Genomic DNA, 23,767 nt, shown 5'->3' with positions numbered 1-23,767 from the left:
TAGAGATGTCAAAGATGAGAAAAATGACAAGAAAGGTAGAAAAGAGTGAAAACTAAGCTGTGGCCTATAGAGAGAGGCTGGTGGTCATAGGGAAAAAAATAAACTGTGGTCTACAGAGAGAGGCTGGTGGCCATAGGGAAAAAAATAAACTGTGGTCTACAGAGAGAGGCTGGTGGCCATAGGGAAAAAAATAAACTGTGGTCTACAGGAGAGGGTGTTGGTCATCAGAAGAAAAAGGCGATCTACAAAGAGAGGCTGGTGGTCATAAGGAGAGAAGGACGGTCTAGAGAGAGAGGCTGGAGGTCATAGGGTGAAAACTAAACTGTGGTCTACAGAGAGAGGCTGGTGGCCATAGGGAAAACAATAAACTGTGGTCTACAGGAGAGGGTGTTGGTCATCAAAAGAAAAAGGTGATCTACAAAGAGAGGCTGGTGGTCATAAGGAGAGAAGGACGGTCTAGAGAGAGAGGCTGGTGGTCATAGGGTGAAAACTAAACTGTGGTCTACAGAGAGAGGCTGGTGGTCATCGGGAGAAAAAGGCTATCTACAGAGAGAGGCTGGTGGTCATAGGGAGAGAAGAACGGTCTACAGAGAGAGGCTGGTGGTCATAGAAAGAAAAGAACAGTCTACAGAAAGAGGCTTGTGGTCATAGTGTGAAACTAAACTGTGGTCTACAGAGAGAGGCTTGTGGTCATAGAGAGAAAAACTAAACTGTGGTCTACAGAAAGAGGCTGGTGGTCATAGAAAGAAAAGAACAGTCTACAGAGAGAGGCTGGTGGTCATAAGGTGAAAACTTAACTGTGGTCTACAGAAAGAGGCTGGTGGTCATAGGGAAAAAAACTAAAATGTGTTCTACAGATAGAGGCTGGTGGTCACAGAGAGAAAACTAAACTGCCGTCTACAGAGAGAGGCTGGTGGTCATAGGGAGAAAAAATAAATTGTGGTCTACAGAAAGAGGCTTGTGGTCATAGAGAGAAAAACTAAACTGTGGTCTACAGAAAGAGGCTGGTGGTCATAGAAAGAAAAGAACAGTCTACAGAGAGAGGCTGGTGGTCATAAGGTGAAAACTAAACTGTGGTCTACAGAAAGAGGCTGGTGGTCATAGGGAAAAAAACTAAAATGTGTTCTACAGATAGAGGCTGGTGGTCACAGAGAGAAAACTAAACTGCCGTCTACAGAGAGAGGCTGGTGGTCATAGGGAGAAAAAATAAATTGTGGTCTACAGAAAGAGGCTGGTGGCCATAGGGAGAAAACTAGAGAGAGGCTGGTTGTCATAAGGAGAAAAAATAAACTGTTGTCTACAAAAAGAGGCTGGTGGTCATAGGAAGAAAACTAAACTGTGGTCTACAGAAAAGAGGCTGGTGGCCATAGGGAGAAAAGGGTGGTCTACAGAGAGAGGCTGGTGGTCAAAAAAGTGTGGTCTACACAAAACGTTGGGGTCATTGGAAGAAAATGGTAGTCCACACAAAAAGTTGGGCTCATAGTGAGAAATGGTTGGTCTACACAAAGATTTGGGTTCATAGGGAGAAAAGAGCAGTCTACAGGGCAGGCATTAGTTATACTGATCAAAAGAGTAGTCTCTACTGAGGATGAGCTCTGAACCTAGATGGGAAAAAGGAACTAGATAGCGAGACAGGTGGGTTTCAAATGGAAAAAGCAAGCAGAAAAAAAGTCTAGGGAAAGACAGAGTGGTCACACAAAGGACAAAAGCGATAGAAATCATAGGTAGAGACAGGAGAGATAGAAATAGAGAGAGATGATCATATGGGGTAGAACATGGATAGAAATTGGAGAGTGAGATAAAGAGGGAAGATCATAGGGAAAGAGAGAGAGACATCCTAAAAAAATCCCACAGACAGTCTGCAGCAGTGACTGATTTTGGGGCGTGTCAGCGTTGGCAAAGTAAGACATTAAAAAAAGACTACATTACCCAGCATCCCTGCACAAGAAGAGGCGGGGTTAAGGAGGGAGGATCCGAGCTCCTGATTTCAGAGGCCACTCCTGACTGGCTGCATCATTTTCAATCCAACGCCCCCCTACCCAAATAAGGCGGTATACCTCAGCCTCCCGTGTCCCGCCCTCTGGGCGGCGGTGACGCAATCGTGTGAAAGCGTGAGAGGGGGTCCGTAGTGCACGCGCTCACAGCGGGGAGCAGCTGCAGCAGCGAGCAGGAGCAGGTCCGGGACGCACGCGCCGCCGTGTTCGTTAACGCTAGCTGTCTACCGCATCGTCACCGAGAGCCCACGAGCCACCGCACACACCTTCAGCAGGTCCCCCCTCAGACTTCAGCTCGAGCCGCGCGAGCCACGAAAAGGCACCCCACAAAAAAACCCATAAGAACCGACCATGGTGGACCGCGAACAGCTGGTTCAGAAAGCCAGGCTGGCCGAGCAGGCTGAGAGATACGACGACATGGCAGCTGCCATGAAATCGGTAAGTTGGACGCTAAAACATTAAATTGTGACATAAACTGACCGATTAAAGCGTTATTTAACGTGTTATCTTACGCGTTTTTACGCCCATTTGCTTCTAAATACATTTACAGAAGCTGTCCCATCCTTCAGCTGCCATTATACGACTTAACAGTTTAAATTTGAACTGTTACCATTCAAAAAATTTGAATTTTAACGGTTTTACCGGCTAATATTTGCCTTTTTATTCGCATTTTGTAAGTTACCTATGTGTGTAAAACGTTACTGACGCGGTTCCAGCCTTCAGCTGCCTTCAACCGTCTCAAAATTTCAAATTTAATCCGTTAACATTCAAAAATTTGAATGCGTGTTTGAAGTTTAACGGCTATATTCCACAGAAATTGTATTATAGTGTGAAAAGCATGCGTGAATTCACCATATTTCACCACAGGAACGCCCCTTACTTGGGTTTACACGACTAGTCAAATTGGACAGAACATGTTAGCTAACTATTAGCTTAATTAACGTTCGTTTTGAGCTAATAAAACTAAATTAAAACCCCTCCAAAAATGTAAATAAAATAACCTATCGTTTTTTTCTGTATGTTCTGAATTTTGGTTGTCGACGCCAGCCGGTCCAGTTTCAGTACTGGGTGAATGCGGGCTATTTGATGTCGGGGCGGTGCCTTGTACCAGAACAAACCTCTAGGCTACCAGCCATAGCAAGCTTACATTGCTGTACAAAGACTGAAAGGCACAATTCCGAACCTAAACCAGCACCAGAAGCATAGCTTCTCTCACCTCCATTGATGTGATTCAGTAGAAATGTTAAATAAATACATTCTTTCCTCAGACTAGTGGAGGCAAGGTGCTTGTCAGGTTGAAGGATGCTGATATCTGCATAGTATGTCCAATCACAGATTTCTAGTTGGCTCACTATTCACTATGTAGATAGTATACATATTTATTATATTAGTAGATTGAATGGTTTGCACTGAAATTGTGTAGCATACATGTTAAATATATATAGAGAGACTCAAACATATATATCATATCTAATCTATTATGCTGGTGTGAAAACCATGGTGTTATTCTATGACCCACATAGCTAGTGCACTTAATAGGGAGTAGGGAGTCATTTGAGATTCAGCCAAGCCAGTGTCTACACTCATTCTCCTCTCTCACACTGCCCTCAGTATGGCTTTGTGTCTCGGGTGGGATGACTGAGACAAAACCTGAATGTGGTGAACGTGCTGTAATTCTGTATCATTTACTTGATATACAATGTATACTCCACATTATTATCTAAGTACTTATATGTGTGCATGATCCACTATACATCTATAACCTATATATATATATATATATATATATATATATATATATATATATATATATATATATATATATATATATATATATATATAAAGCGTGCATGGATGCATGTCTCCCACTAGGCGTGTCGTGGTGCAGCAGCACCCGTATTGCACCATTTTGTACAATTCATCAACCCTCACCTCACCTCATCCAGATAGGATGGGATTCAACACACCCTCCTCTAATAAGTACTTAAACCCTCAGAGACTGTACTAGCATACACATGGCTAAACCTTCCTAATGTCAGCACCCCACCCACCTCATCTTCGTCCAGCTGATTTTACCCATACTTAAATAGGTCTAGCATATTGAAACACAGTAATTCAGTATCTCCTACATTTCCTGCAAATCAAATTACTAACTAGCCATCTTCTATTAATCTTCTAACTAAACTGTCTACTATAGGCCCTAATTATTACAACCGTAAGAGATGTGTGCTTTGTAGGATAAACCGCTGCATGTCGAGGTCTCTCGCCTCAGGCTCACCCATCCCCTCGTGTCCGGCTCTCTTGAGCGGAAAAGTGCACTAGTCCATTAGGAAGCAATGAGGACAGCAGGCTGTGTGTTGATGAAAAATGCTCCGTCATGGTCCGATGGTGGCTTTTCTTGGGGGAGGGCGTAAACCAGCATCTCTTATCTCCAAATGGAACGTGACGGAGGGGATGGGACGAAGTGCGCTGCTCTTTGGTGCACTGTCTGATGTGCCATTAGCACGTAATGATCGCCATTTCGATTAGATCCTTTTAAGGGGTAATGTAACAGATTAGATATGGCTATGGATATGGTTAGAGATGCACTGATGTGGGAAATCTGGGTTGATATTTTTAATCGATAAGTCTGCTTATGCTGATGCATATTCTTATATGCAGTTATTGCTTTCATTAGATGTAGAAATTGGTATTCCATCTATAATGAAGGGATGTGGCTGGCAATCATTACACATGCAAAAGCAGTAAATGAATAACATCAAGGCAGTTTAGCACTTTAGCATAGAATTGCTGAAGGACTGGACTAAACGATTCAGTACAATTGAGTATAAATAGTGTAGAATATGGTTTCACCATTATTGTGCATCCATGTATATTATATAGTTGTAACTCATACATTAAGCCAATCTTTGTGCTTTATTTTCCACGTTTATGGGACTTAAGGCTGTATGGGAATAAAGTTTGTAATGCATGCTTTTTACATCCTTTAGTACAATATTATCACAATACATTGGCCATGATGATGATGATGATATCATGATACTGTGATTTTCTTTGATACTCAATCTATCGCAAGACAATTCTCTATGATACTTCATAGAATCTGTGTTACTGAAGAGGATAAAATACTCCCAAATAATTAAATATCAGGAATTTGACAGCCAACATTCTTCACAGCAGGTTAACCCAATTCATTTGATTATAGCGCCACCATGTGAAGTAATAAAGCAGTGCCTTTAATAAGTCAAATTGGTGGTCGAGTCTTAGGCAGTTTAGAGGACCTGAGTTTTAACAAAAATATCGATAATTGATGCCATGTTTGAATAATATATTGTGAATATCAAAGTGTTATGATATATTGCGTTATCGATATTTTTTCCCACCCTACTTTACACAAAGCATAACACAAATATCAACCTACAGACGTCAAAAGTGATATGTCTGGTCAGATCATAGTCTTATCAGACTTGAATCTGATAGTGTCCAGAAACATTGTCTTCCTGTTAATAAAACCATGTTCATATCCATAAGATCAGCTAACAGTGCTATTAGCTGTGTGTTGAGTCCTTCCCAAGGTAGGGCACTATTCCACTCTGTAAAAGCCAACTGTCTTTTTTAACACTGCAGAATGGCACCTTTGATGACCCCTCAATGTTTCTGCATATTGTAGTGACCCTACAGCCTAAGAAATCAAGGCAGGGTTAAGGATGTGGTCCATATGGGAGAATTAGCAGGGTCCCTCTGCAGCAGAAGGCCAGTAGGGTGTATCAAAACCCATGCCTGTTTCTTTTTTTCCTCCCATGGGGAATCCCTCACTCCTCTCTGACCTAATAAAATATCATAATCCCTCCCTCCTGCGAGGCAGAAATGTAATAAATTAATCAGAGTGATGGGGGAGGACTTGGTGATTACGACATCAAGCTGTAGTAGGGCTGTATTAAAACACTGACACCATGACTGCTATAGTGCACTGCTGCCGTCACTAATGCCACTATTAATTGCTCATTACTACTAACCTACTTTCCCCTTACTACGTCTAGTCTACTATAATTGCTATCTAAAAAAAGCATACAATCTGTCTGTCCCTTTCCACATCAGCAGACATTTATTACAGCTTACAGAGACAACTCTTGTGAGTATATTTAGAACATGAAAGTGAACATGAATAGCTCAGGAAAGCAGATTTAAAATACAGTGTGGTTAATGAGGCGCATTTATTTGTTTTCCAAAGATAAGAGTATTTACAGTGTAATTTGTTTTTAGTAGCAGGAGTAGGCCCTGGTGTGGTAAGGCACCCTTTTGTATTAATGTACCAGTGGCAAATTCATTCTGACATGTTGTGGCCTAGCTGTCACACTGGCGTTACGTGTTCATGCCTTTGGGTCAGGGCTTAGCTCAGGTCAGTTACATTTATTCAGCAAAAGCAAACTGCCTTCTCCCCTCATAAATCAAGGCGTCAGTGATGGATTCATAAAACTGCAGACCTCCCAAACAGAAAGAAGTGTGTTTGTTGAGTCTCTAATCTATGAACCACTTCAGTTTCTGAATAAGCTTTTTGATTTTGCTATTTATAGGTATATGTTTGAGTAATATGAACATTGTTGTTTTATTCTATAAACCACTGGGCTCTCCCAAATTCCAAATAAAAGTATTGTCATTTAGAGCATTTATTTGCAAAAAATGAGAAAATGCTGACATAAAAAAGATGCAGAGAGAGATTTCAGACCTCAAATAATGCAAAGAAAACAGGTTCATGTTCATAAAGTTTTAAGAGTTCAAAAAACAATATTTGGTGGAATAACCCTGGTTTTTAATCACAGTTTTCCTGCATCTTGGCATATTCTCCTTCACTAGTCTTACACACTGCTTTTGGATAACTTTATTCCACTCTTGGTGCAAAAAATCAAGCAGTTCAGGTTTGTTTGATGGCTTGTGATCATCCATCTCCCCCTTGATTGGTAAAATCAAAGAAACTCATAATTTGTAAGTGTTTTTTTTTTCCAGAGCTTTATATTATTGCAGTTTGTGGATGAGCATTGTCCTGTTGGGATAGAGATACCGAAGTGTACCCTATCCCAACAGGACAGTGCTCATCCACATACTGCTGTGATCAGACCTATCCCTGATAAAATATGTGGAATTCTATTTAAATTTAAAGTCAATATTAACAATTAATAAATAGGGCCCCATCTGATCAGTGACTAAAGCCCTTATCACAATGTTGAAAATCAATATAATTGACCTTAATCAATATTGACCATTGTGTATTTAATGAGTGGGTATGCACTGAAATGTCAGATGAAAGTAAAAAAAAAAGTAAAATATATATATAAAAAATATTTATTTAACACTTTTTTTATTTGAACATTTTTAACATCCCCGCTGACATTGTTGTTTGCTATAAATTATTTGGTATTTTTACTTAATCGTATGAACAGCTAAAGTGCTTTTTCTTGTTAACTTCAGGTAAACAAGTTTTGTTGTAGAATATTCCATGCATTCAGTTTTATTTTTAAGACATTTAAACATTTTATATTCTAACAGCAATGTGTGAAAATTCCCAATTAGCTATCAAAATTGCATACTTTTTAAAACAATGTGATTGCTTCATTAGGGCATTATATTATCATTGTATCAGTGGAATAAATTGGTATTAAAATGACAATAATATTGTTTTTTATGTTTCAAGCCACTATATCGTCTAGTCAAAATCAATACTCTAACAGGCTTAGTGCCATGTCGCCATGCTGTCACTTTTAGTAATTTTATCACTGTAAGCCAGCACTGGCGGAAATGACTGATGCTGCTGCTGCCCTTTGATAAACCGATTATTACACTCTACCTTATGCCTCATGAGCAGTGAAGGAGCTGCCGTGTTTAAGTGCTCCCCACAAGAGTGTGATTTTTAATATTGCAAATGCAGAACACACAGCTCTCATCCTCCCACATGCTCTTTCAGCAGGCACCACCACAGCCATGGCTCTGAGACACTGGAGCGCAGCAGTTCATGTTCTTCCAAAGCCTCCAAGTTATAAAGCATTTATGTGCTTTATTTTTAGAAACATGCAGCAGCTTCAGGGATCTTTAAAAGATTCAGTCACTTTATGATTGCGTAACAGTGAGCTACATCAAGCAAGAATACCCCCAACCCCTCAGCCTCCTGCACATTTACTGCTTTCAGTTTATTTGTTTATTCATTCATTCCTTCAGTCATTCATTTAGACCTCAATTTGCCCTTCTCTGTTCCCAGCATGCAGTCATTCATTCATTCATTCATTCACTCGCTCACTTATCTCTGAATGTGTCCCGTTCACATTCATAATGTCACACCAGGTATCCCTCAGTGTCTCTCTCCCTCCCTCACCATGGAGGAAGGGTTGTCACATCATGTTCATAAGAAAGTAGGAGAGAGAAAGTGCCAGACAAGGACACACAGACGAGAAATAGAAATGTTCAGTAGAGACAGAGTAAATGCAGTGAGACTGACCACTGGTGCAGAGCAGTCATCGTGGCAGATGGATGTATAGATTCATAGACAGATAGATAGACAGACAGACAGACAAAAGTTACATTGAAGAATAAGATATAATGATACATATAACATGCAATAAAATATAAAAAAGTATATAAAAGTATATATAAGTCTTTAGTGTCTGTGAACAGTGAACACCAGTTGATGTGCATATTTTGAGGATAACTAATGTCAGCCAAACAGACATTGCAAATACACAGTCATATAATAATTTAATTTAATAGTGCAAATTTGTAGAGATGTAAACCGTGGACAGTAAATAAACTAGTAGTGCAGAATAGAAAAAAAATAATATAATGGGGCATCTCTGAGGGTTTGTCTGTAGAGATAGATTTTCACTAAAAGCATCATTATGTTGCATTTTACTTTAAATTAGCAGCTTTAATATCAGGTTGACACTACTGCACAATGTAACTTTGATGAAGCCGAACAAAACTTCTGCCCAGAACTGCATAAAAATGCACAATTCAAAGTCATATTAGTGTAAAAACCTGTAATAAGACTCAGTCCACATTCTTATTTCACTTCAGGTGACTGTTCTCCCAACCTGTCAGCAAATACACAAATGTACAGCTGTACAGGAGAGGGAGCTTGCATCATGATTTGTATTTTACAGCAGTAGAGTAAAAAATAATTGCATTTAGTTGTGCAGGGTGTGGTTATTGACCTTATTTAAAATTTTATAGCATAAGTTATACTGTTTTAAAACTTGCAAACCAATGCAGATTAGGTGTTAGTGATGCTCATTTTTGGTCTCTTCTACTACCATTACCACTACCATTACAACTACCAACCCCTTATTTTGCCCATTCCCGCCAGATTAGGGCTCTACTAATTAAAAATGATAGGACAAGACTAAGATCACAGACATTTATTCATTATGAAATTATAAGTAATGCAAAAGTAAATATTTTAGTATTTATTGAATGTCTGGAGTTCAGTAAATACATCACCACATATTGATTTCTGCTGATATAAGTCCAGTATTATTGTTCATCCATAATTATTGATTGTCAGCAGCAACAAAGTGTTAATTATCATCTTTTGTCAGTCTACAAGTTCCATAAAATGTTATATTAATTTTGATGCAGTAGTGTGTTTTTAAAAATGAAAATTAATCACTTTTATAATTGTATTTTTTCTGGGCTAATAATTTTTTCGAAAGCAAGATTCAAATTTCATTGTGAATAAATCCATTAACAAACAAGCTTGGAAGCATTTTCCTTTTGCATAATGTAGTTGTTTGATTGGGCTGCAATGATTATTCAATTATTTAAATTTGTCGACTACAAATTTTTTTTGACAACCAATCGTTAATTTGAGTCTGTCTCCAAAAGTGCCCAAACACAACGGAATACATATTTACTCACTAAATATAAATCTACTTACTAAACTCACCTATAAGTTTCATTACCAGTGGAAGTTCTAATTAACCAATTTACAAATTGTTCACAGATAAGGTCCCACCCTTTTTTTTAAGCAAAAAGAGTTTTTTTCTCTTAGTGTGTTGAATGGGCTATGAGCATTGTTGGATCAGCATGTTAGAAGTGGAGATCTGTGCAAAAGAGCAGTAGCTTAAACATGGCAAAAAATATACAGCTCTGGAAAAAAATAAGGGACCACTTCAGTTTCTGAATCAGTTTATCTGATTGCTATTTATAGGTACATGTTTGAGTAAAATGAACATTGTTGTTTTTATTCTATAAACTACGGACACAATTCCCCCAAATTCCAAATAAAGATATTGTTATTTAAAGCTTTTATTTGCAGAAAATAAGAAATGGCTGAAAAAGATGCAGAGCTTTTAGACCTTAAATAATGCAAAGAAAACAAGTTCACATTTTCAGTTTTAAGAGTTCAAAAATCAATATTTGGTGGAATAACCCTGGTTTCTAATCACAGTTTTCATGCATTATGGCATGTTATCCTCCACCAGTCTTACACACTGCTTTTGGATAACTTTATGCCACTCCTGGAGAAGTTCGAGCAGTTCAGTTTGGTTTGATGGCTTGTGATCATCCATATTCCTCTTGATTATATTCCAGAGGTTTTCACTTTGGTAAAATCAAAGAAACTAATAATTTTTAAGTGGTATATATTTTTGCATTAAGTGAAACACTACAATCTGCTCTTGTATGACTGAAAATATCAGATGAGCAGAATTGCAAAGATGCAAAAAGCCATTGAGTGAACAGACTTGTCTATAAGAACTTTAGAGAAGCTGGTCTACATGTACTTTCACTCTTAGTCATTCCTTCCTGCAGCCCACACAACCTATACTACTATTCATTTCCACTTTACGACATAGAAATTCACTGCAGTCTCAAATTAGATTTCTCTGTTAAACATGATCTGTATCTGGTGTGTAATTTTGAACAAGCAATTCTTAAAACATTATTACTCCACAGAAAGTCTGTTTTTAGATACAATGCTGAGTACTGTTCAGCATTATTCATTTTCTTTTTTTGGGCTTATGCTTGTTGTCATGCTTGTGATAGGGAGGTTGTGATGTTTAGATACAGCACAAGCCGGAGCTTTATGGGGGAACAGAGAGCTTCTTTATCATTGTGTTATCACCGCTTTTCTAGTCGGAGCCGCTGGCCTGCAGAGCACAGATCAAACAAGGCCACTGAGGTGCCTGTTCCTGAAGCTGGGTGTGCTGATTCTCACCGCTCCAGGCTTTAAATAAATAAATGCAGATAGTGGACAGTCTGAAGCGTTAATTAATTAATTGTGGCCTCATTTGTATTTGGAACATTTCTGCCGAAGATGCTTTTAGATATGAATAATATGGGCTTTGTTCTGGCAGAACAAAACACAAATATGCTCAGAAAACAGGATTTTGAAGATGTTAAACGGAGTTGTCTTGGTTTTCAGGTACATTAAGTTAAACTAGGTCCAAGATTTCCCAAAGACTCACACCTGTAAAGGCTCATACATAATCTTTTACATAGGAAAATGAATTCATCTAATTTAAATAATGTAATTATCATCGCCTACATACTTCTATTCATTCTTTACATTACTTTACATTACATTCAGTATAGTCAGTACTGAATTAAACTAGGCTTATATGACCAATAAATTACATTTCAAAAATAGTGCAAACTGTTAAAACTGACAAAAATAATTTAAAGAAGAAACAGCCCGCCCCCCCCTTAGAAGTAAAAATATACTTAACATGGAAAAGTACATACTTTTTAATAGTAAAATATGTACTTAAAAACATACTAAATGTACTATTTTGGAACAACGTATGGCATTAAATTGTGCTTTTGAGTGCATTTTTCATACAACTTCTGTGAACTTAAGTTTTAATACACCTAAAATATATTGTAAATGTACTACTTTGCTTATTGATGCACATCTTGTGCACACCTTATTGCTACTGGAATAAAATACAATAAAATGCACTTAAATGCTGTATTTAATCCACTACATATATTTTCTATCTACACAACATATAATTTAAAGCATATTGCTTAAAAATACATTTTATGGAAATACAGAGAAAGTATGTTTAATGTGTATTTTCATAAAGTATATTAAAATGAAATGCACTTTTAGTATTCTTAACCTAATTTGAACATACCTATAATGCTCTTAAGTATATTTCCTTTTCACAAGGGCCTCTATAAAAGTCTAAACAGTATAAAGTGTAAAATTATTATAAATCTCAGTATATAGTTTTCTAACATTCACCATTGTACCTTTTATTCTTCAGCTTTCCCTTTACTCTACCTCCTTTTTTCTCGCTGCTTTTCTTTTTGTTCCTTTCATTATTTCTCGATTTGTCATAACCTACAATGGAGGTCCAAAGTCCAGTGCTTGCTCGTTTAACGGCTGGCTGCCAGCTTTATGATGGGTCTTATTGTGCAACTTTCACCCTGAGATTACGACTAGAAATCTCAGCGCTACTACAAAGAGCTCATGGACAGTGCATGGTTATGTCCATGCAGTGTTTTGCAAGTCAGATTGTGAAATACTAGTGCAACCATTAGACTGCTAAACTGTTTTTTGAGTGCATATAGTCTTGTAACAGAGCTGCAATCAAAGCTAATATAGAAGGATGGCCTGCTTTCTTCAGCTTGTATATAGGTATGGGCAGTATTCTAACATTCAGTATCAGCATAGTTTTTTTTCTCCAGTTGTCACCAAATAAAGCCTTACTTACACATTATCGTAAATAGTGACCAAATGGAATTGTTTGGTTCCTAAGACTAAGCCTGCAAGCTAGCAAACTCTGATATGCCAAAAAGAAGACTGGAGACATCTGAAGTTGGCCTCAACTCTTTGTCCCATAAGTAGTGTAACTGATATCTAGATTATAGAGCCAGTCTGACTGTTAGAATACTGGTATGTATATATAATTCAAGTAGTAGGTAATGTTAAATGTTTGGTACTGAACTAGGGCTGCAACTAATGATTATTTTGGTAGTCAACTAATCTGATGATTATTTTTTCGATTAGTCGATTAGTCAATGATTATTTCTGCCATGTCCTCCACCTCTAAAAAAGCTGGTCATGAGATTTAAAAGGCATTTAAATGTGTAGATGTCGTTTAAACATGGAAATTATTAATATTTAGTGATTAAATATAATATAAATCTATTGAGTTTGGGCACTTTTGGAGACACAGACTAAGTTGAGTGTACACTGTGATTGTGCCATTTACTCATAGTGTAAATCTCATGTTGCGCTTTTTTATCATTTTTAGAGATGAAAGACTTGCCAGAAATAATCTATAAGTAATTGACTAATCGAAAACATTAAAAAAATAATCATCAGATAGGTAGACTGCCAAAATAATCAGCCCTAGTTGTTGGACATGGCTGTATGTTAAAGCAGAGATCCATTCACTTCTGCTGTAGTTGCTGAGTGGAGTAAAGCAGTTTGTGCTTCTCTGCAGTAGGTTTGGGTCTCAGGAGATGGTTGGTAAGGTGTAGAAGGCTTGAAAGGGCCTGAAAGAGAGTAAAGGTCATGTGACTATGGGGGATATGAACTGACCGATGGAGTAAAGGAGGATCGTCTGCTGCTGCCAACGAGCCAGCTAGCTGCTGCAGCCTTCTCCTCCTTTACCCAGCCCCCACCCTGCACACCCACACACCCTAATGCACTTCTGCGCTAAGCTCACACACACACACACACTCACACGCTCCATCACATACAGGAACACGCACTGTTTCTCCAGTTAACACACTCCCACGCACATTCTAGCCGTTCATACTCTCTCTCTACTGTCCTATATGGCACGTATTCGCTGCTCGTGCATGCCTACATGAAGGCATGCATGCAGCTCTGCGAACGTGTGGACGCTGCTGCTGTATCCAGGGCTGCGGTAGAAAGCGCGCAAACAAAGAAGATCGCCCTGTTTCTATGGTAACAGAAGATGGTGTGCGATATATTGCTCTTGGCTTACCCTCAGCATCTGGGAAAGAAAAGAGGTGTGTGTATGTGTATGTGTGTGTAGGGAGGATGCTGAAGGTGGTAGCAGTGTGGTGGCATGCAATGACAAAAGCATGTTGCTGGAATAGTGTGATAAATAGTTGTGAAGCTGTTTCCTTTGAAGTCCTGAGATTCTGGATTTTTCCCTATTTGTAGATAAATTGTATTTGTATTTTTGCTCAGACCAGTTTTGATTATTGGGATGTTTCACATTAATACATGCATATAAACTGTATCTGTCTGAGTTGTGGATGAATCTGTCCCTTAATCCTTTAAGGTTACAATGGTCACTGTGAGAAACTTGAGTTTTTCCTCATTTCTCACCTTGCACTAGTGTTTGAAGAGAAAATCTCATCATTTTCTAAAAAGAAAGGATGATTTCCGGGGAGTACTACATAGGAAGTGATGTACAAAACTGTAGTTGTTCTGCAAAGCTGGGTCTAGGCCTGGTAACATTCAGATTTATTCAATCCAGTGGACACTGTATTATTTGATTATATATTTCTTCATTAACCAACCTGTACGGCACCCAAGCAAGGAAAACCTTCCACCTACTAACATTATTAAATAATAGATATGATAAAGCTTACATCATTATGGAAAAAAAGCCTTTTATGTCTGAAAGGATTAACATGCACTTGCTTACATTGATCCGTTTATGCACGTTGCCTCCATAGAAATATTATAAAGTGGAGATCAGACATCGATTGAAATATGAATTATGAGTGTATTAGAGTTTTTGTAGGGCTCGGCATTGGTGTCTATTTCAACAAAAAGAGCCAATCAGCTTGCTAGTTTACGTCATAAGTGGAAAAGGGTTGATTTGCAGATCTGTGCAAGCACAGGACAAGCTGAAAAGTCATATTTTTGTGCATTATTAAGCCAGACAGTAAACATAATTTATTTATCAGATTTTGTTAATGCTTTTAAAACATGGTTTTGAGATAGTGATGGAACCTTTTGTTTGAGTGCTTTTGTCTTTCCCCATTAATAGAGTCTGGTCTTTTATTGTTTTAGAAGTAATTGCCCAGCAGCATGGCAGAGATGTCAGTTGAGTGAACAGACATTGCTATAGGGACTTTGGCCTCCATTACCAACAGCATTAAGCTCATGTGTACAGGCAAAACACATTCAAAGACACTAAACCTGTTCTGACTCAGATCAGGTTTTTACAGGGTTCCTGCAGGTCCTTAAAAAGTCTTAAAATATCTTACATTACAATCCGGGTAATTAAGGTCTTAAATTGTCTTAAATTTACTGTAAATTTGCTGTAGGTATAAAAAAAAATCAGACTGTGTGTCTAATGCCGGTGGGAAAACACATGCTAACTTTAGCAGTGAGTTAGCTAACGTTACCAGAAAGACAACTAAGGTTAGCATAGAGCTAGCTAATGTTAACGGTGAGCTAGCTAACATGCTAACATTAGCAGCTAGTTATCTAGCTCCATTACTGGGTAGAGAAGGTTAGTGAAGAGCTAGCTAACATAGTAACATTAGCGGTAAGCTAGCTAACATAACATTAGTGGCGAGTTACCTAAGTTACCAGGGAGAGAACTAAGGTTAGCAGCAAGCTAGCTAACATTTGCGGCGAGCTAGAAAACATATTAGCCTTAGTGGCGAGTTAGCTACGTTAAGTTTTAAATTCCAATACAACAAATTATTTTCTACAAAAGCAAATATGACTACATTTTTGGGACTTAAATCATATGTCTTGCGGTCTAAAAAAAAGTCTTAAAAAGCATGTTTTTAAGATAAATTCGATTTGTGTCACTTCAAACACTTTTTTTGATATAGCATAAATTATAAAATAGCATAACATATTGTACACTCTTATTAAATGTGCTTTGAGTAATGATATTTACCAAGCATTGTTGGAATAAAGAACAATTTTTATGAGTGGCATACGTTACAGGTAACCCATATTGGATGTAAAGTCCTTTGCCAATTAAAGGTAGAAAAGTGGTTCTTTATGAAATAAAAAAATGGTTCTATGTAATCACAAATAACTATGCTCCTTTTTAAGAGTATTATACAAAATATTTAACATTGAGTGCTGCTTTAGATCATTATGTATTAAATAGAGTAAATTATTCTTTTAAAATGAGAGAACACCTGAATTAATCAGGTTAAACACTCTTGATTTTGAAATAATTAAGAGCAATTTGTCTTCAATCTTCAAGAATTGTGTGTGTGTGCAGGTTTGTGTATATGTGTGTGTTTGTGTGAATATGACCTTTCTGAGTTCAACCAGTGACTTACAGAATTGTCATTTGGCTCCTGTAGTTTGATCAGCTTACAGGGTAGGAGAAAATAGCAGGAAGACTCATCACTCTTATTAAGAGACGGACGCTCATCATCTGCTGTTGTCTGTATTAAATTTGGAAATGACTCATAGCAATAGTGCATTCTCCTTCAGATGTGAGGAGACAGAATGATGCAGCAGAAAAGAGAATTGCTCCACAAAGGTAGCACAGGAGATGGCTGAAGGAAGATAAAAGAGAAAAGAGAGAGGGAGGGGAGCAGAAACTGAATTACAGCCAGCAATCCTCTTGCTGGCAAATTGTTAAATTACAGCCCAGAAAATCATTGGCAGGGAGCAGCTTGGAGAGTTTCTACATACTCTGTTGCTGTTGGCAGTTCTGACGCTTTTTAGATTCAGCCTTTTCATTTTTATTGTGCCAAAAATATATGGTCGAATATAGTGAGAAAAAGGTTATATAGAAAAGACTCTACCATTCAGCTTGACGGGACTGACCGTACTGAACCCAGACTGTACTGATCCCATCCATCACTCTACACACACACTCAGCACACAGAGACTGAAATGTCTCTATCCCTATCAGCAATATTTGCTGCTCATTCTAAAAAACTATAAACTCTCTACCTCAGTAACTGCTGTGATCATGTATGTTCTATATGTTACAGTATGTTGTTACACATCTCTGCACCTTATCCTCACCATGCACATTTCATTATACCGTATTGGTACTGCACTGTCCTGTCTGTTAGACAGTCTCTTGTCTGTTGTATTTATTGTATATATTGTAGTGTTAAAGTTCTATGTTGCACTTTCGTTAAAAAGGCTGCAACTAATGATTATTTTGGTAGTTGACTAATCTGATGACTATTTTTTCGATTATTTAACGATTATTTAACGATTATTTCTGCCTTGTACTCCATCTCTAAAAACGATAGAAACAGCTGAACATAAGATTTAAAAAGCATTTAAATGTCTGGATGTTGTTTAAATGTGTAAAAAACTGATTAAATATGTAATCTGTTGTGTTAAGACCCTTTTGGAGACACAAGCAATACTGTCACAAATTAACGATTAGTCGACAATGAAATTTGTAGTCGCCAAATTTAAATAATCGACATTGTCGATTATATCGACTAACTGTTGCAGCCCTATTCGTTACACTTTTGCACTTAATGTTTGTCTATTGTATTGCTGTTCCATGTTGCACCATGATCCCTAAGGAATGTAATTTCGTTACACTGTGTACCTGTGCTCAGACATAATGACAATAAAAGCATCTTGACTTGACTTGAAAACATACATATACTGTAGCCTTTAGCCCTAAATAACAGCCATTATTTTACTTTACATGGTCATACACAAACACACACACACACAGTTAATGGCACGTTTCCTCTTTTCAAGCTGTTGAAGGTGGAATATGGAGCTGCACTAGTGTTTATTTTGTCCATTGAAACTCAACTCATAGTTAAACTCAGCACATTACAGTTTTAAAAGAATCAAAACTACTCTTAGATATTATTATAATACAGTAAATCTACACCGCAATATTATTATAATACAATAAATCAAACCTGATATATTATAATTCAGTAAATCTAATCTGAGATATAACAATACACCAAAAAAGAAACAGTATTAAAAAAAGTTAATCATGATTTTATCCATGATTTAGTCACAGAATATTTTTATGATGAATATTTTTTTTAGGGTTTGGCACCAGTAACACAAATCCATGTTTTTCAACACTGATTCTTTTATTTACAATTAAATGACCATTATCAATAGCTTAGTCTTAAGGAAGAAAACATGTTAATTTTTTTTTAATGATTAACACCTCTAATTGTGATACAATATCATATTTTTATATTGCTCAGCTCATTACTTTGCTTACAGTGTCACAGTGTCAATTGTAACCCCTGTTTACGGTTGTAATACATAATGTATGGCCAGGTTCTTCCCAAAACACAACCCTCATTTCTCTAAGATTTCCACTCCTTTAAGTTCTACACAAATATTAATTCCGTCGTACAGTTTTGCCCTGGAAATGCACATTTACAGCAACGCTCCTTATACCACTATACTAAGGTAAACTGTGCTGCTACTCTGCTAAATACGGTAGTCTTGCTGTGGATTAGATGTGAAAAACAGACATTATGTAGAATAAAAGCATATCTGAGCTGCACTCCTACAGGCCAGGCAGCTGGTAGTATATGCAGAGTATAAGCACAAAGCTGTGCTGCCTATAAATACCCATGCTACAAATCCTCAGAGCAAAGGTTATTAGTAGTATTCATCAGTCAGAGCTGCACAGGCCACACAAAAGACAGTAGCTTCATTCAGAATAAGAAACGTTATCCCTTCATTCCCTCATCCCTCCCCATTCAGTGCTGTCCTGCAGTTTCCACACTGATCCAGGACCAGCGTCCACCACCTTTACATTCCTGCCCCGAGTATTAAAAGAGGGCGGAGCTTAGCTGCTCTCAGGTCAGCATCCTCCATCAGTGAGCTCATCCGTTCGCCTATTTTCATTCAGCGTTTTTCATTAGTTGTCCGAGCAAACGGAGAGGGCATTACCACTGACCCTAATGCTTTCCCACTGCCTGTACAGCTCAGCCACTGCCTCACGGGATGACGCCAGGTTACTGTGCTTTTAGAGTTTCACCCAATGAGCCTGAATCATTTCCTCTTCCTGAATATGAACTGAAAAGAGGGACTGTTGCAGATTATTTATATTATATTTTCAATGATTTACTGCTAATGTGACTCCTAATCAGGAAAGCTTGTTGAAGCTGATCAAATACAAATGAAATGTATTTTTTTTTGTCCTTTTTATCTTAAATGAGCTCTTTTCATTTATTGCCAGGGTGTGTCATATCATATCAAAAGCAATAATATAATAATCTCCATATCGTGATAGAACGATATTATTAAAAACAAAAATATGCACTGTATTTACATTTAAATGTTTTTTTGGAGTTTATATGAGGCAGTTATATTTTTTTATATACATATATATATATATTTTTTTTTATACAAAATCCGGGTCTTCGTAAGTTACTTTTTATGAAGTGTTGGTGAGAAACTTTTTTTTTTATTATGCATGATACTTTTATTATAGTTGCTTTTTATAAAAGTAATAAATGAATTTAAAAAAATGCGTTTATTTTCTCAAAGAAGTTGTTATTGTTTCATATGTCATATTGCCAAGAATATCATTATCACAAAAATGCCTTGAAATATTGTGGTATTATTATAGGGCCATATCACTCACCTCTAATTCATAGTTTATTTTTCTCTTTAGTTGAAGTGTTTTTCTTAAATAAACCTTAAAATAGTTGTGGCGTTTTTCTTCCCTCAGCTTTTCTGTCCTCTGTAGAATGGAAGGTGAAGAAAAAAGCAGCTTAAATCAAGCATTTTAATCAGTGATGTTTAATTCTTTTGTCAATTTAAAGATTGTTTCTATGGTTTGCCAGAGATCTTATCAAGATTCAGTGATGACGAAGGTGCATGCTCAAGGAAAGGGGTTTGGTTACATGCTTGCATTATGTGATTAATTGAAAGCTAATTGACTAAATTGGGAACAAAAAAAGAAGAGAAAAAAAATAACCCAACCCAAGTACAATAAATATTATGTTAAAGGCATCCAAACATTGGTTTGTGTTGAATATACAATATTTACAGTCCTAAACTGCTGTTTAGAAAAGAAAAAGTACAGAAAAACATTATGGAAAGTCTTTTGACTTTTGATCTCAATCTTTGGCAATAGCTGTATATTTATTATTGCAGATAAAATGCAGAAAATGAAAAAAAAAAAGGAAAATACAAAAAATACATGTGGAACACTAATGTTCAACTCCCAATTCGGGTGACTATGCTGCTCTACACCAATAAGAGTTCTTGAGCAAGATTTTTAACATTACATTGGCCCACTTCTGTATTAGGATCAAACTTGTAATTCGCTCTGGATAAGAGCGTCAGCTAAATGCCATAAATAAATATATAAAATATCTTCTTTCTTTTCTCTCTGTCTTCTAGGTAACGGAGCTGAACGAGGCTCTGTCCAACGAGGAGAGGAACCTTCTCTCAGTGGCCTACAAGAACGTGGTGGGAGCTCGGCGCTCCTCTTGGCGCGTCATCTCCAGCATCGAGCAGAAGACCTCTGCTGATGGCAATGAGAAGAAGATCGAGATGGTCCGCGCCTACCGCGAGAAGATCGAGAAGGAGCTGGAAGCCGTGTGTCAAGACGTGCTCAACCTTCTCGACAACTTCCTGATCAAGAACTGCAGCGAGACCCAGCACGAGAGCAAGGTCTTCTACCTGAAGATGAAGGGAGACTACTACCGCTACCTGGCCGAGGTGGCCACGGGCGAGAAGCGCTCGGCTGTGGTGGAGTCCTCCGAGAAGTCGTACAGCGAGGCCCACGAGATCAGCAAGGAGCACATGCAGCCCACGCACCCCATCCGCCTGGGCCTGGCCCTCAACTACTCCGTCTTTTACTACGAGATCCAGAACGCGCCCGAGCAGGCCTGCCACCTGGCCAAGACGGCCTTCGACGACGCCATCGCCGAGCTGGACACCCTGAACGAGGACTCCTACAAAGACTCCACCCTCATCATGCAGCTCCTGCGAGACAACTTGACGCTCTGGACGAGCGACCAGCAGGATGACGAAGGAGGCGAGGGCAACAATTAAACAGAGGAGCTCGGCCGTGAGGTGAAGACCTTCGAGAATACCCGTTTCCTAGCCGTAACACAAAACACGCGTGCTCACAAAACAAAGAAAAACAAAAAAGTTAAGTGAAAAACGAAAGTTAAAGTGAAAAATTGACAGATAGGGGAGCCTGGTGGAGCTTTGGCGGTCATCTCGGTCGGCTGTTGGTTACTACCACAGCTGCAGCTCTTTATTTTTCCACAAATTGCCTCAATTAAAATAGATTTAAACTCAATTGACAAAAGTAAAAACAAGAGGTACGCCTCTAATTCAAAATATTGTGTTTAAGTTAATAATAAAAATACAGAATAGATATTTATAAAAACCCAGTTTCCGCAGTTGCCTCTGCAACGCTTGCCAAAACACCACTTTGAGGAAGAAACGCCTGTCAGTAAGTCAGTCAGTACTAAATGACTAGGGTTGAAATACACCCAAACACTGGCATAGGGACTGTTCTTGTAGTGAAATGAAATGAAGTTGAGCTGCTTATTTATAAGTAAGGATGAAGTATTTTGAACTGTCAGGGGAGGATATATATTGAAGCTTGAGCAGATTAAAAAAAAAAAAAGACAAAAAAAAAAAATATCAACATGAAGTAAAAACTTGAATGTCATCGCCTCGCAAAAGTTAGAGTTTGCAGACGGGCTCCAGTGAGTGTGAAAGGGGGTTGTGTTGTTTTTTTTCTATGTTAAATATAATTGTGGATCCAGAAATATATAAATGCGCCACCCAAAACTACTTCTTCTTCTTTATAAAAAAGAAAAATGAATACATTAGGCAATTAGAAATTCTCCACAATGATTTAAAAATATCACTGTGGTTGCAGACTGCAGGTCTACTGTTCTCAAAACAGCAGTTTACAATGTATTACTTATACAGTACACAGCAGTATACAATATACAGTAGCCTAGTACAGTGTTCCGCCTATTAAATACAGTGCTAGCTCCTTTAAAAAAAGTCTAATTAAATCAAATTGTTGTCCTTTAAATTACATGAAAGAAAGTTCATATTATTATCATTATTATTACAATTATTATTATTACTACTACTACTGAGATAATTTGGACTTTTATGATGCCAAGTTTGAGGAAAGTATTATTAAGTCATTACAATATACCAACCATATCCCACAGCATTCACCATATACTGTATATTATTATAATTATTATTATTACATCTGTCTTGTAGTGACGTTACTTCAAAAAGTAATCTGTCCTAGCAAGAAATGATTGAGAAATATCAGAAAATTAGAAATTCTCATGGCTTTGACCTGCAAAATTAATTCTTCTACACAATCTCTAATCACTCGGATCCCTGTTGTGATACACTGAACGAACGAATGAACAAAAAACAAACAAACAAATGAACAAACGAACGAATCAACTGAACTGGAACCATTAGCTGTTTTTCTTTATCGTTGGACTGAGCGTACAGTTAGAGACAGAACACTGGCAATGTCAGAACAGGAGTTTATCTGAAAGCAGCTTTGAGGTTTGTGGTATTTTTTTCTTCTTTTCTTTTTTTTTTACGTTTACTTTTTTAATTTTCAAAAAAAAAATGCACTTGCCTATTATACTGTTTCTCAGTGTAAGATGATTAATGCTCCAATATTCTCCATAATACAATATTGTGCATGCTGGTGATGTATTTATACTGTAGCTTGACTTTATTAACTTAAAAAAAAAAAGAACCTGTAGATGTTATGTATTCATATGAACAAGAAATGACTAGAATTCAATCTATTATTTTCTATTTATTACTTTCTATTGGATTGTTTAAATTTATTATGAATATGATTTGTCTAATTTATTATTTTTTCTCTTGCTGAAGTACTACGCTATGCCAAAACAGTGATTGTTAACCATTAATTGATCTGTTATGGGCGTGGCTATATATTGAAATGCGATTCTTGTATTTGGGTTTTAATAAACAAAAGAAGCGAAAACACAAAAAAAGCAAAAGACATTGAAACGCCAGTGTTAGCTTATAACACTTCCTGTCTGGTGTTTAGTCATGGTGAAATTGAGGTCACATTGTAAAACGAATTTAATGTTGTTCTTTGGATGACCTTTCCTCTTGTGCTTTTTTTTTTCTTCTTTTGCTTTTCTTTTTTGTCATATTATACAGTGAGATATTGAAGATGAATCCGTGTTTTATCATTTCCTCAGATGATGCGTTTCTGTATGGAAATCACTCATGGACCATGTTTTATTATTTTTTGGGTTGTTTTTAATTTTATTTTAACTTTATTTTTTTACTTTTAGCTGTCTCTCCTGATATCTTAAATGTGAGTCATGTAGCGGATGCACAAGAGAAAATTATTAATAATAACTAATAATAATAATGATGATAATAAAACGTGAATTAAAACAGAACAACGCTCTTCTAACCACAATTCAGTGCTGCTGTTGTTGTATTACAGTTGAGTCACGTCTGCATGACCTCATCAGAGGAAACGTGCTGTTCCTGCTTTGTGGAAATCATGATAATATAACAGTGATAATCGTGCCTGCAGCTACGAGATGGTGGCACACACATTTTAAAGTTTACTCAGAACATTGAGTGATTTCAGTGTGAAATGGCTGGATTAGCACCAGCCAGAGTATAGATAGAGTAAAGAGTCATCGACAAACAGAGAAGTGTATAGGCTAGCCAGCTGTAACTGATCACCAGAATAGAGGCACAGTGTTTGCGTCCCAGCGCTCCAGCTTCAGCACCCCCCGCCCGCCTGCCCACCCGCTCAGAGCCATCCCGTGCCATCTCCCAGATTGCTAAGAGCCTCCTTTGCTAAAGCCGTGTCTAATGCTAGCATCTGGCACTCAAT

General features: G+C 37.5%; 1 protein-coding gene across 1 annotated transcript; it reads left to right on the top strand.

Moving 5' to 3' along the window:
* The first annotated feature begins 2,122 nt into the window (after positions 1-2,122).
* Positions 2,123-23,338, top strand: ywhag1 (3-monooxygenase/tryptophan 5-monooxygenase activation protein, gamma polypeptide 1). Its single transcript, XM_007255824.4, has 2 exons — positions 2,123-2,432; positions 20,269-23,338. Exons 1-2 carry the CDS (start codon positions 2,346-2,348, stop codon positions 20,923-20,925), a joined length of 744 nt encoding a protein of 247 aa, XP_007255886.1. The 5' UTR covers positions 2,123-2,345; the 3' UTR covers positions 20,926-23,338.
* Positions 23,339-23,767: the final 429 nt, after the last annotated feature.

Source organism: Astyanax mexicanus, chromosome 1 (genome assembly GCF_023375975.1).
Source record: "Astyanax mexicanus isolate ESR-SI-001 chromosome 1, AstMex3_surface, whole genome shotgun sequence".
NCBI classification, from domain to species: domain Eukaryota; kingdom Metazoa; phylum Chordata; class Actinopteri; order Characiformes; family Acestrorhamphidae; genus Astyanax; species Astyanax mexicanus.
The sequence above is the reverse complement of the archived record's forward strand: the minus strand, read 5'-3'. Positions and strand labels throughout refer to the sequence as shown.

Bases quoted from the DNA above. Each gene is read 5' to 3' on its own strand.
- ywhag1 (XM_007255824.4), top strand. From the start codon at position 2,346: ATGGTGGACCGCGAACAGCTGGTTCAGAAAGCCAGGCTGGCCGAGCAG. The intron at 2,433-20,268 runs GTAAGTTGGACG...TCTGTCTTCTAG, and splicing joins TGGCAGCTGCCATGAAATCG to GTAACGGAGCTGAACGAGGC.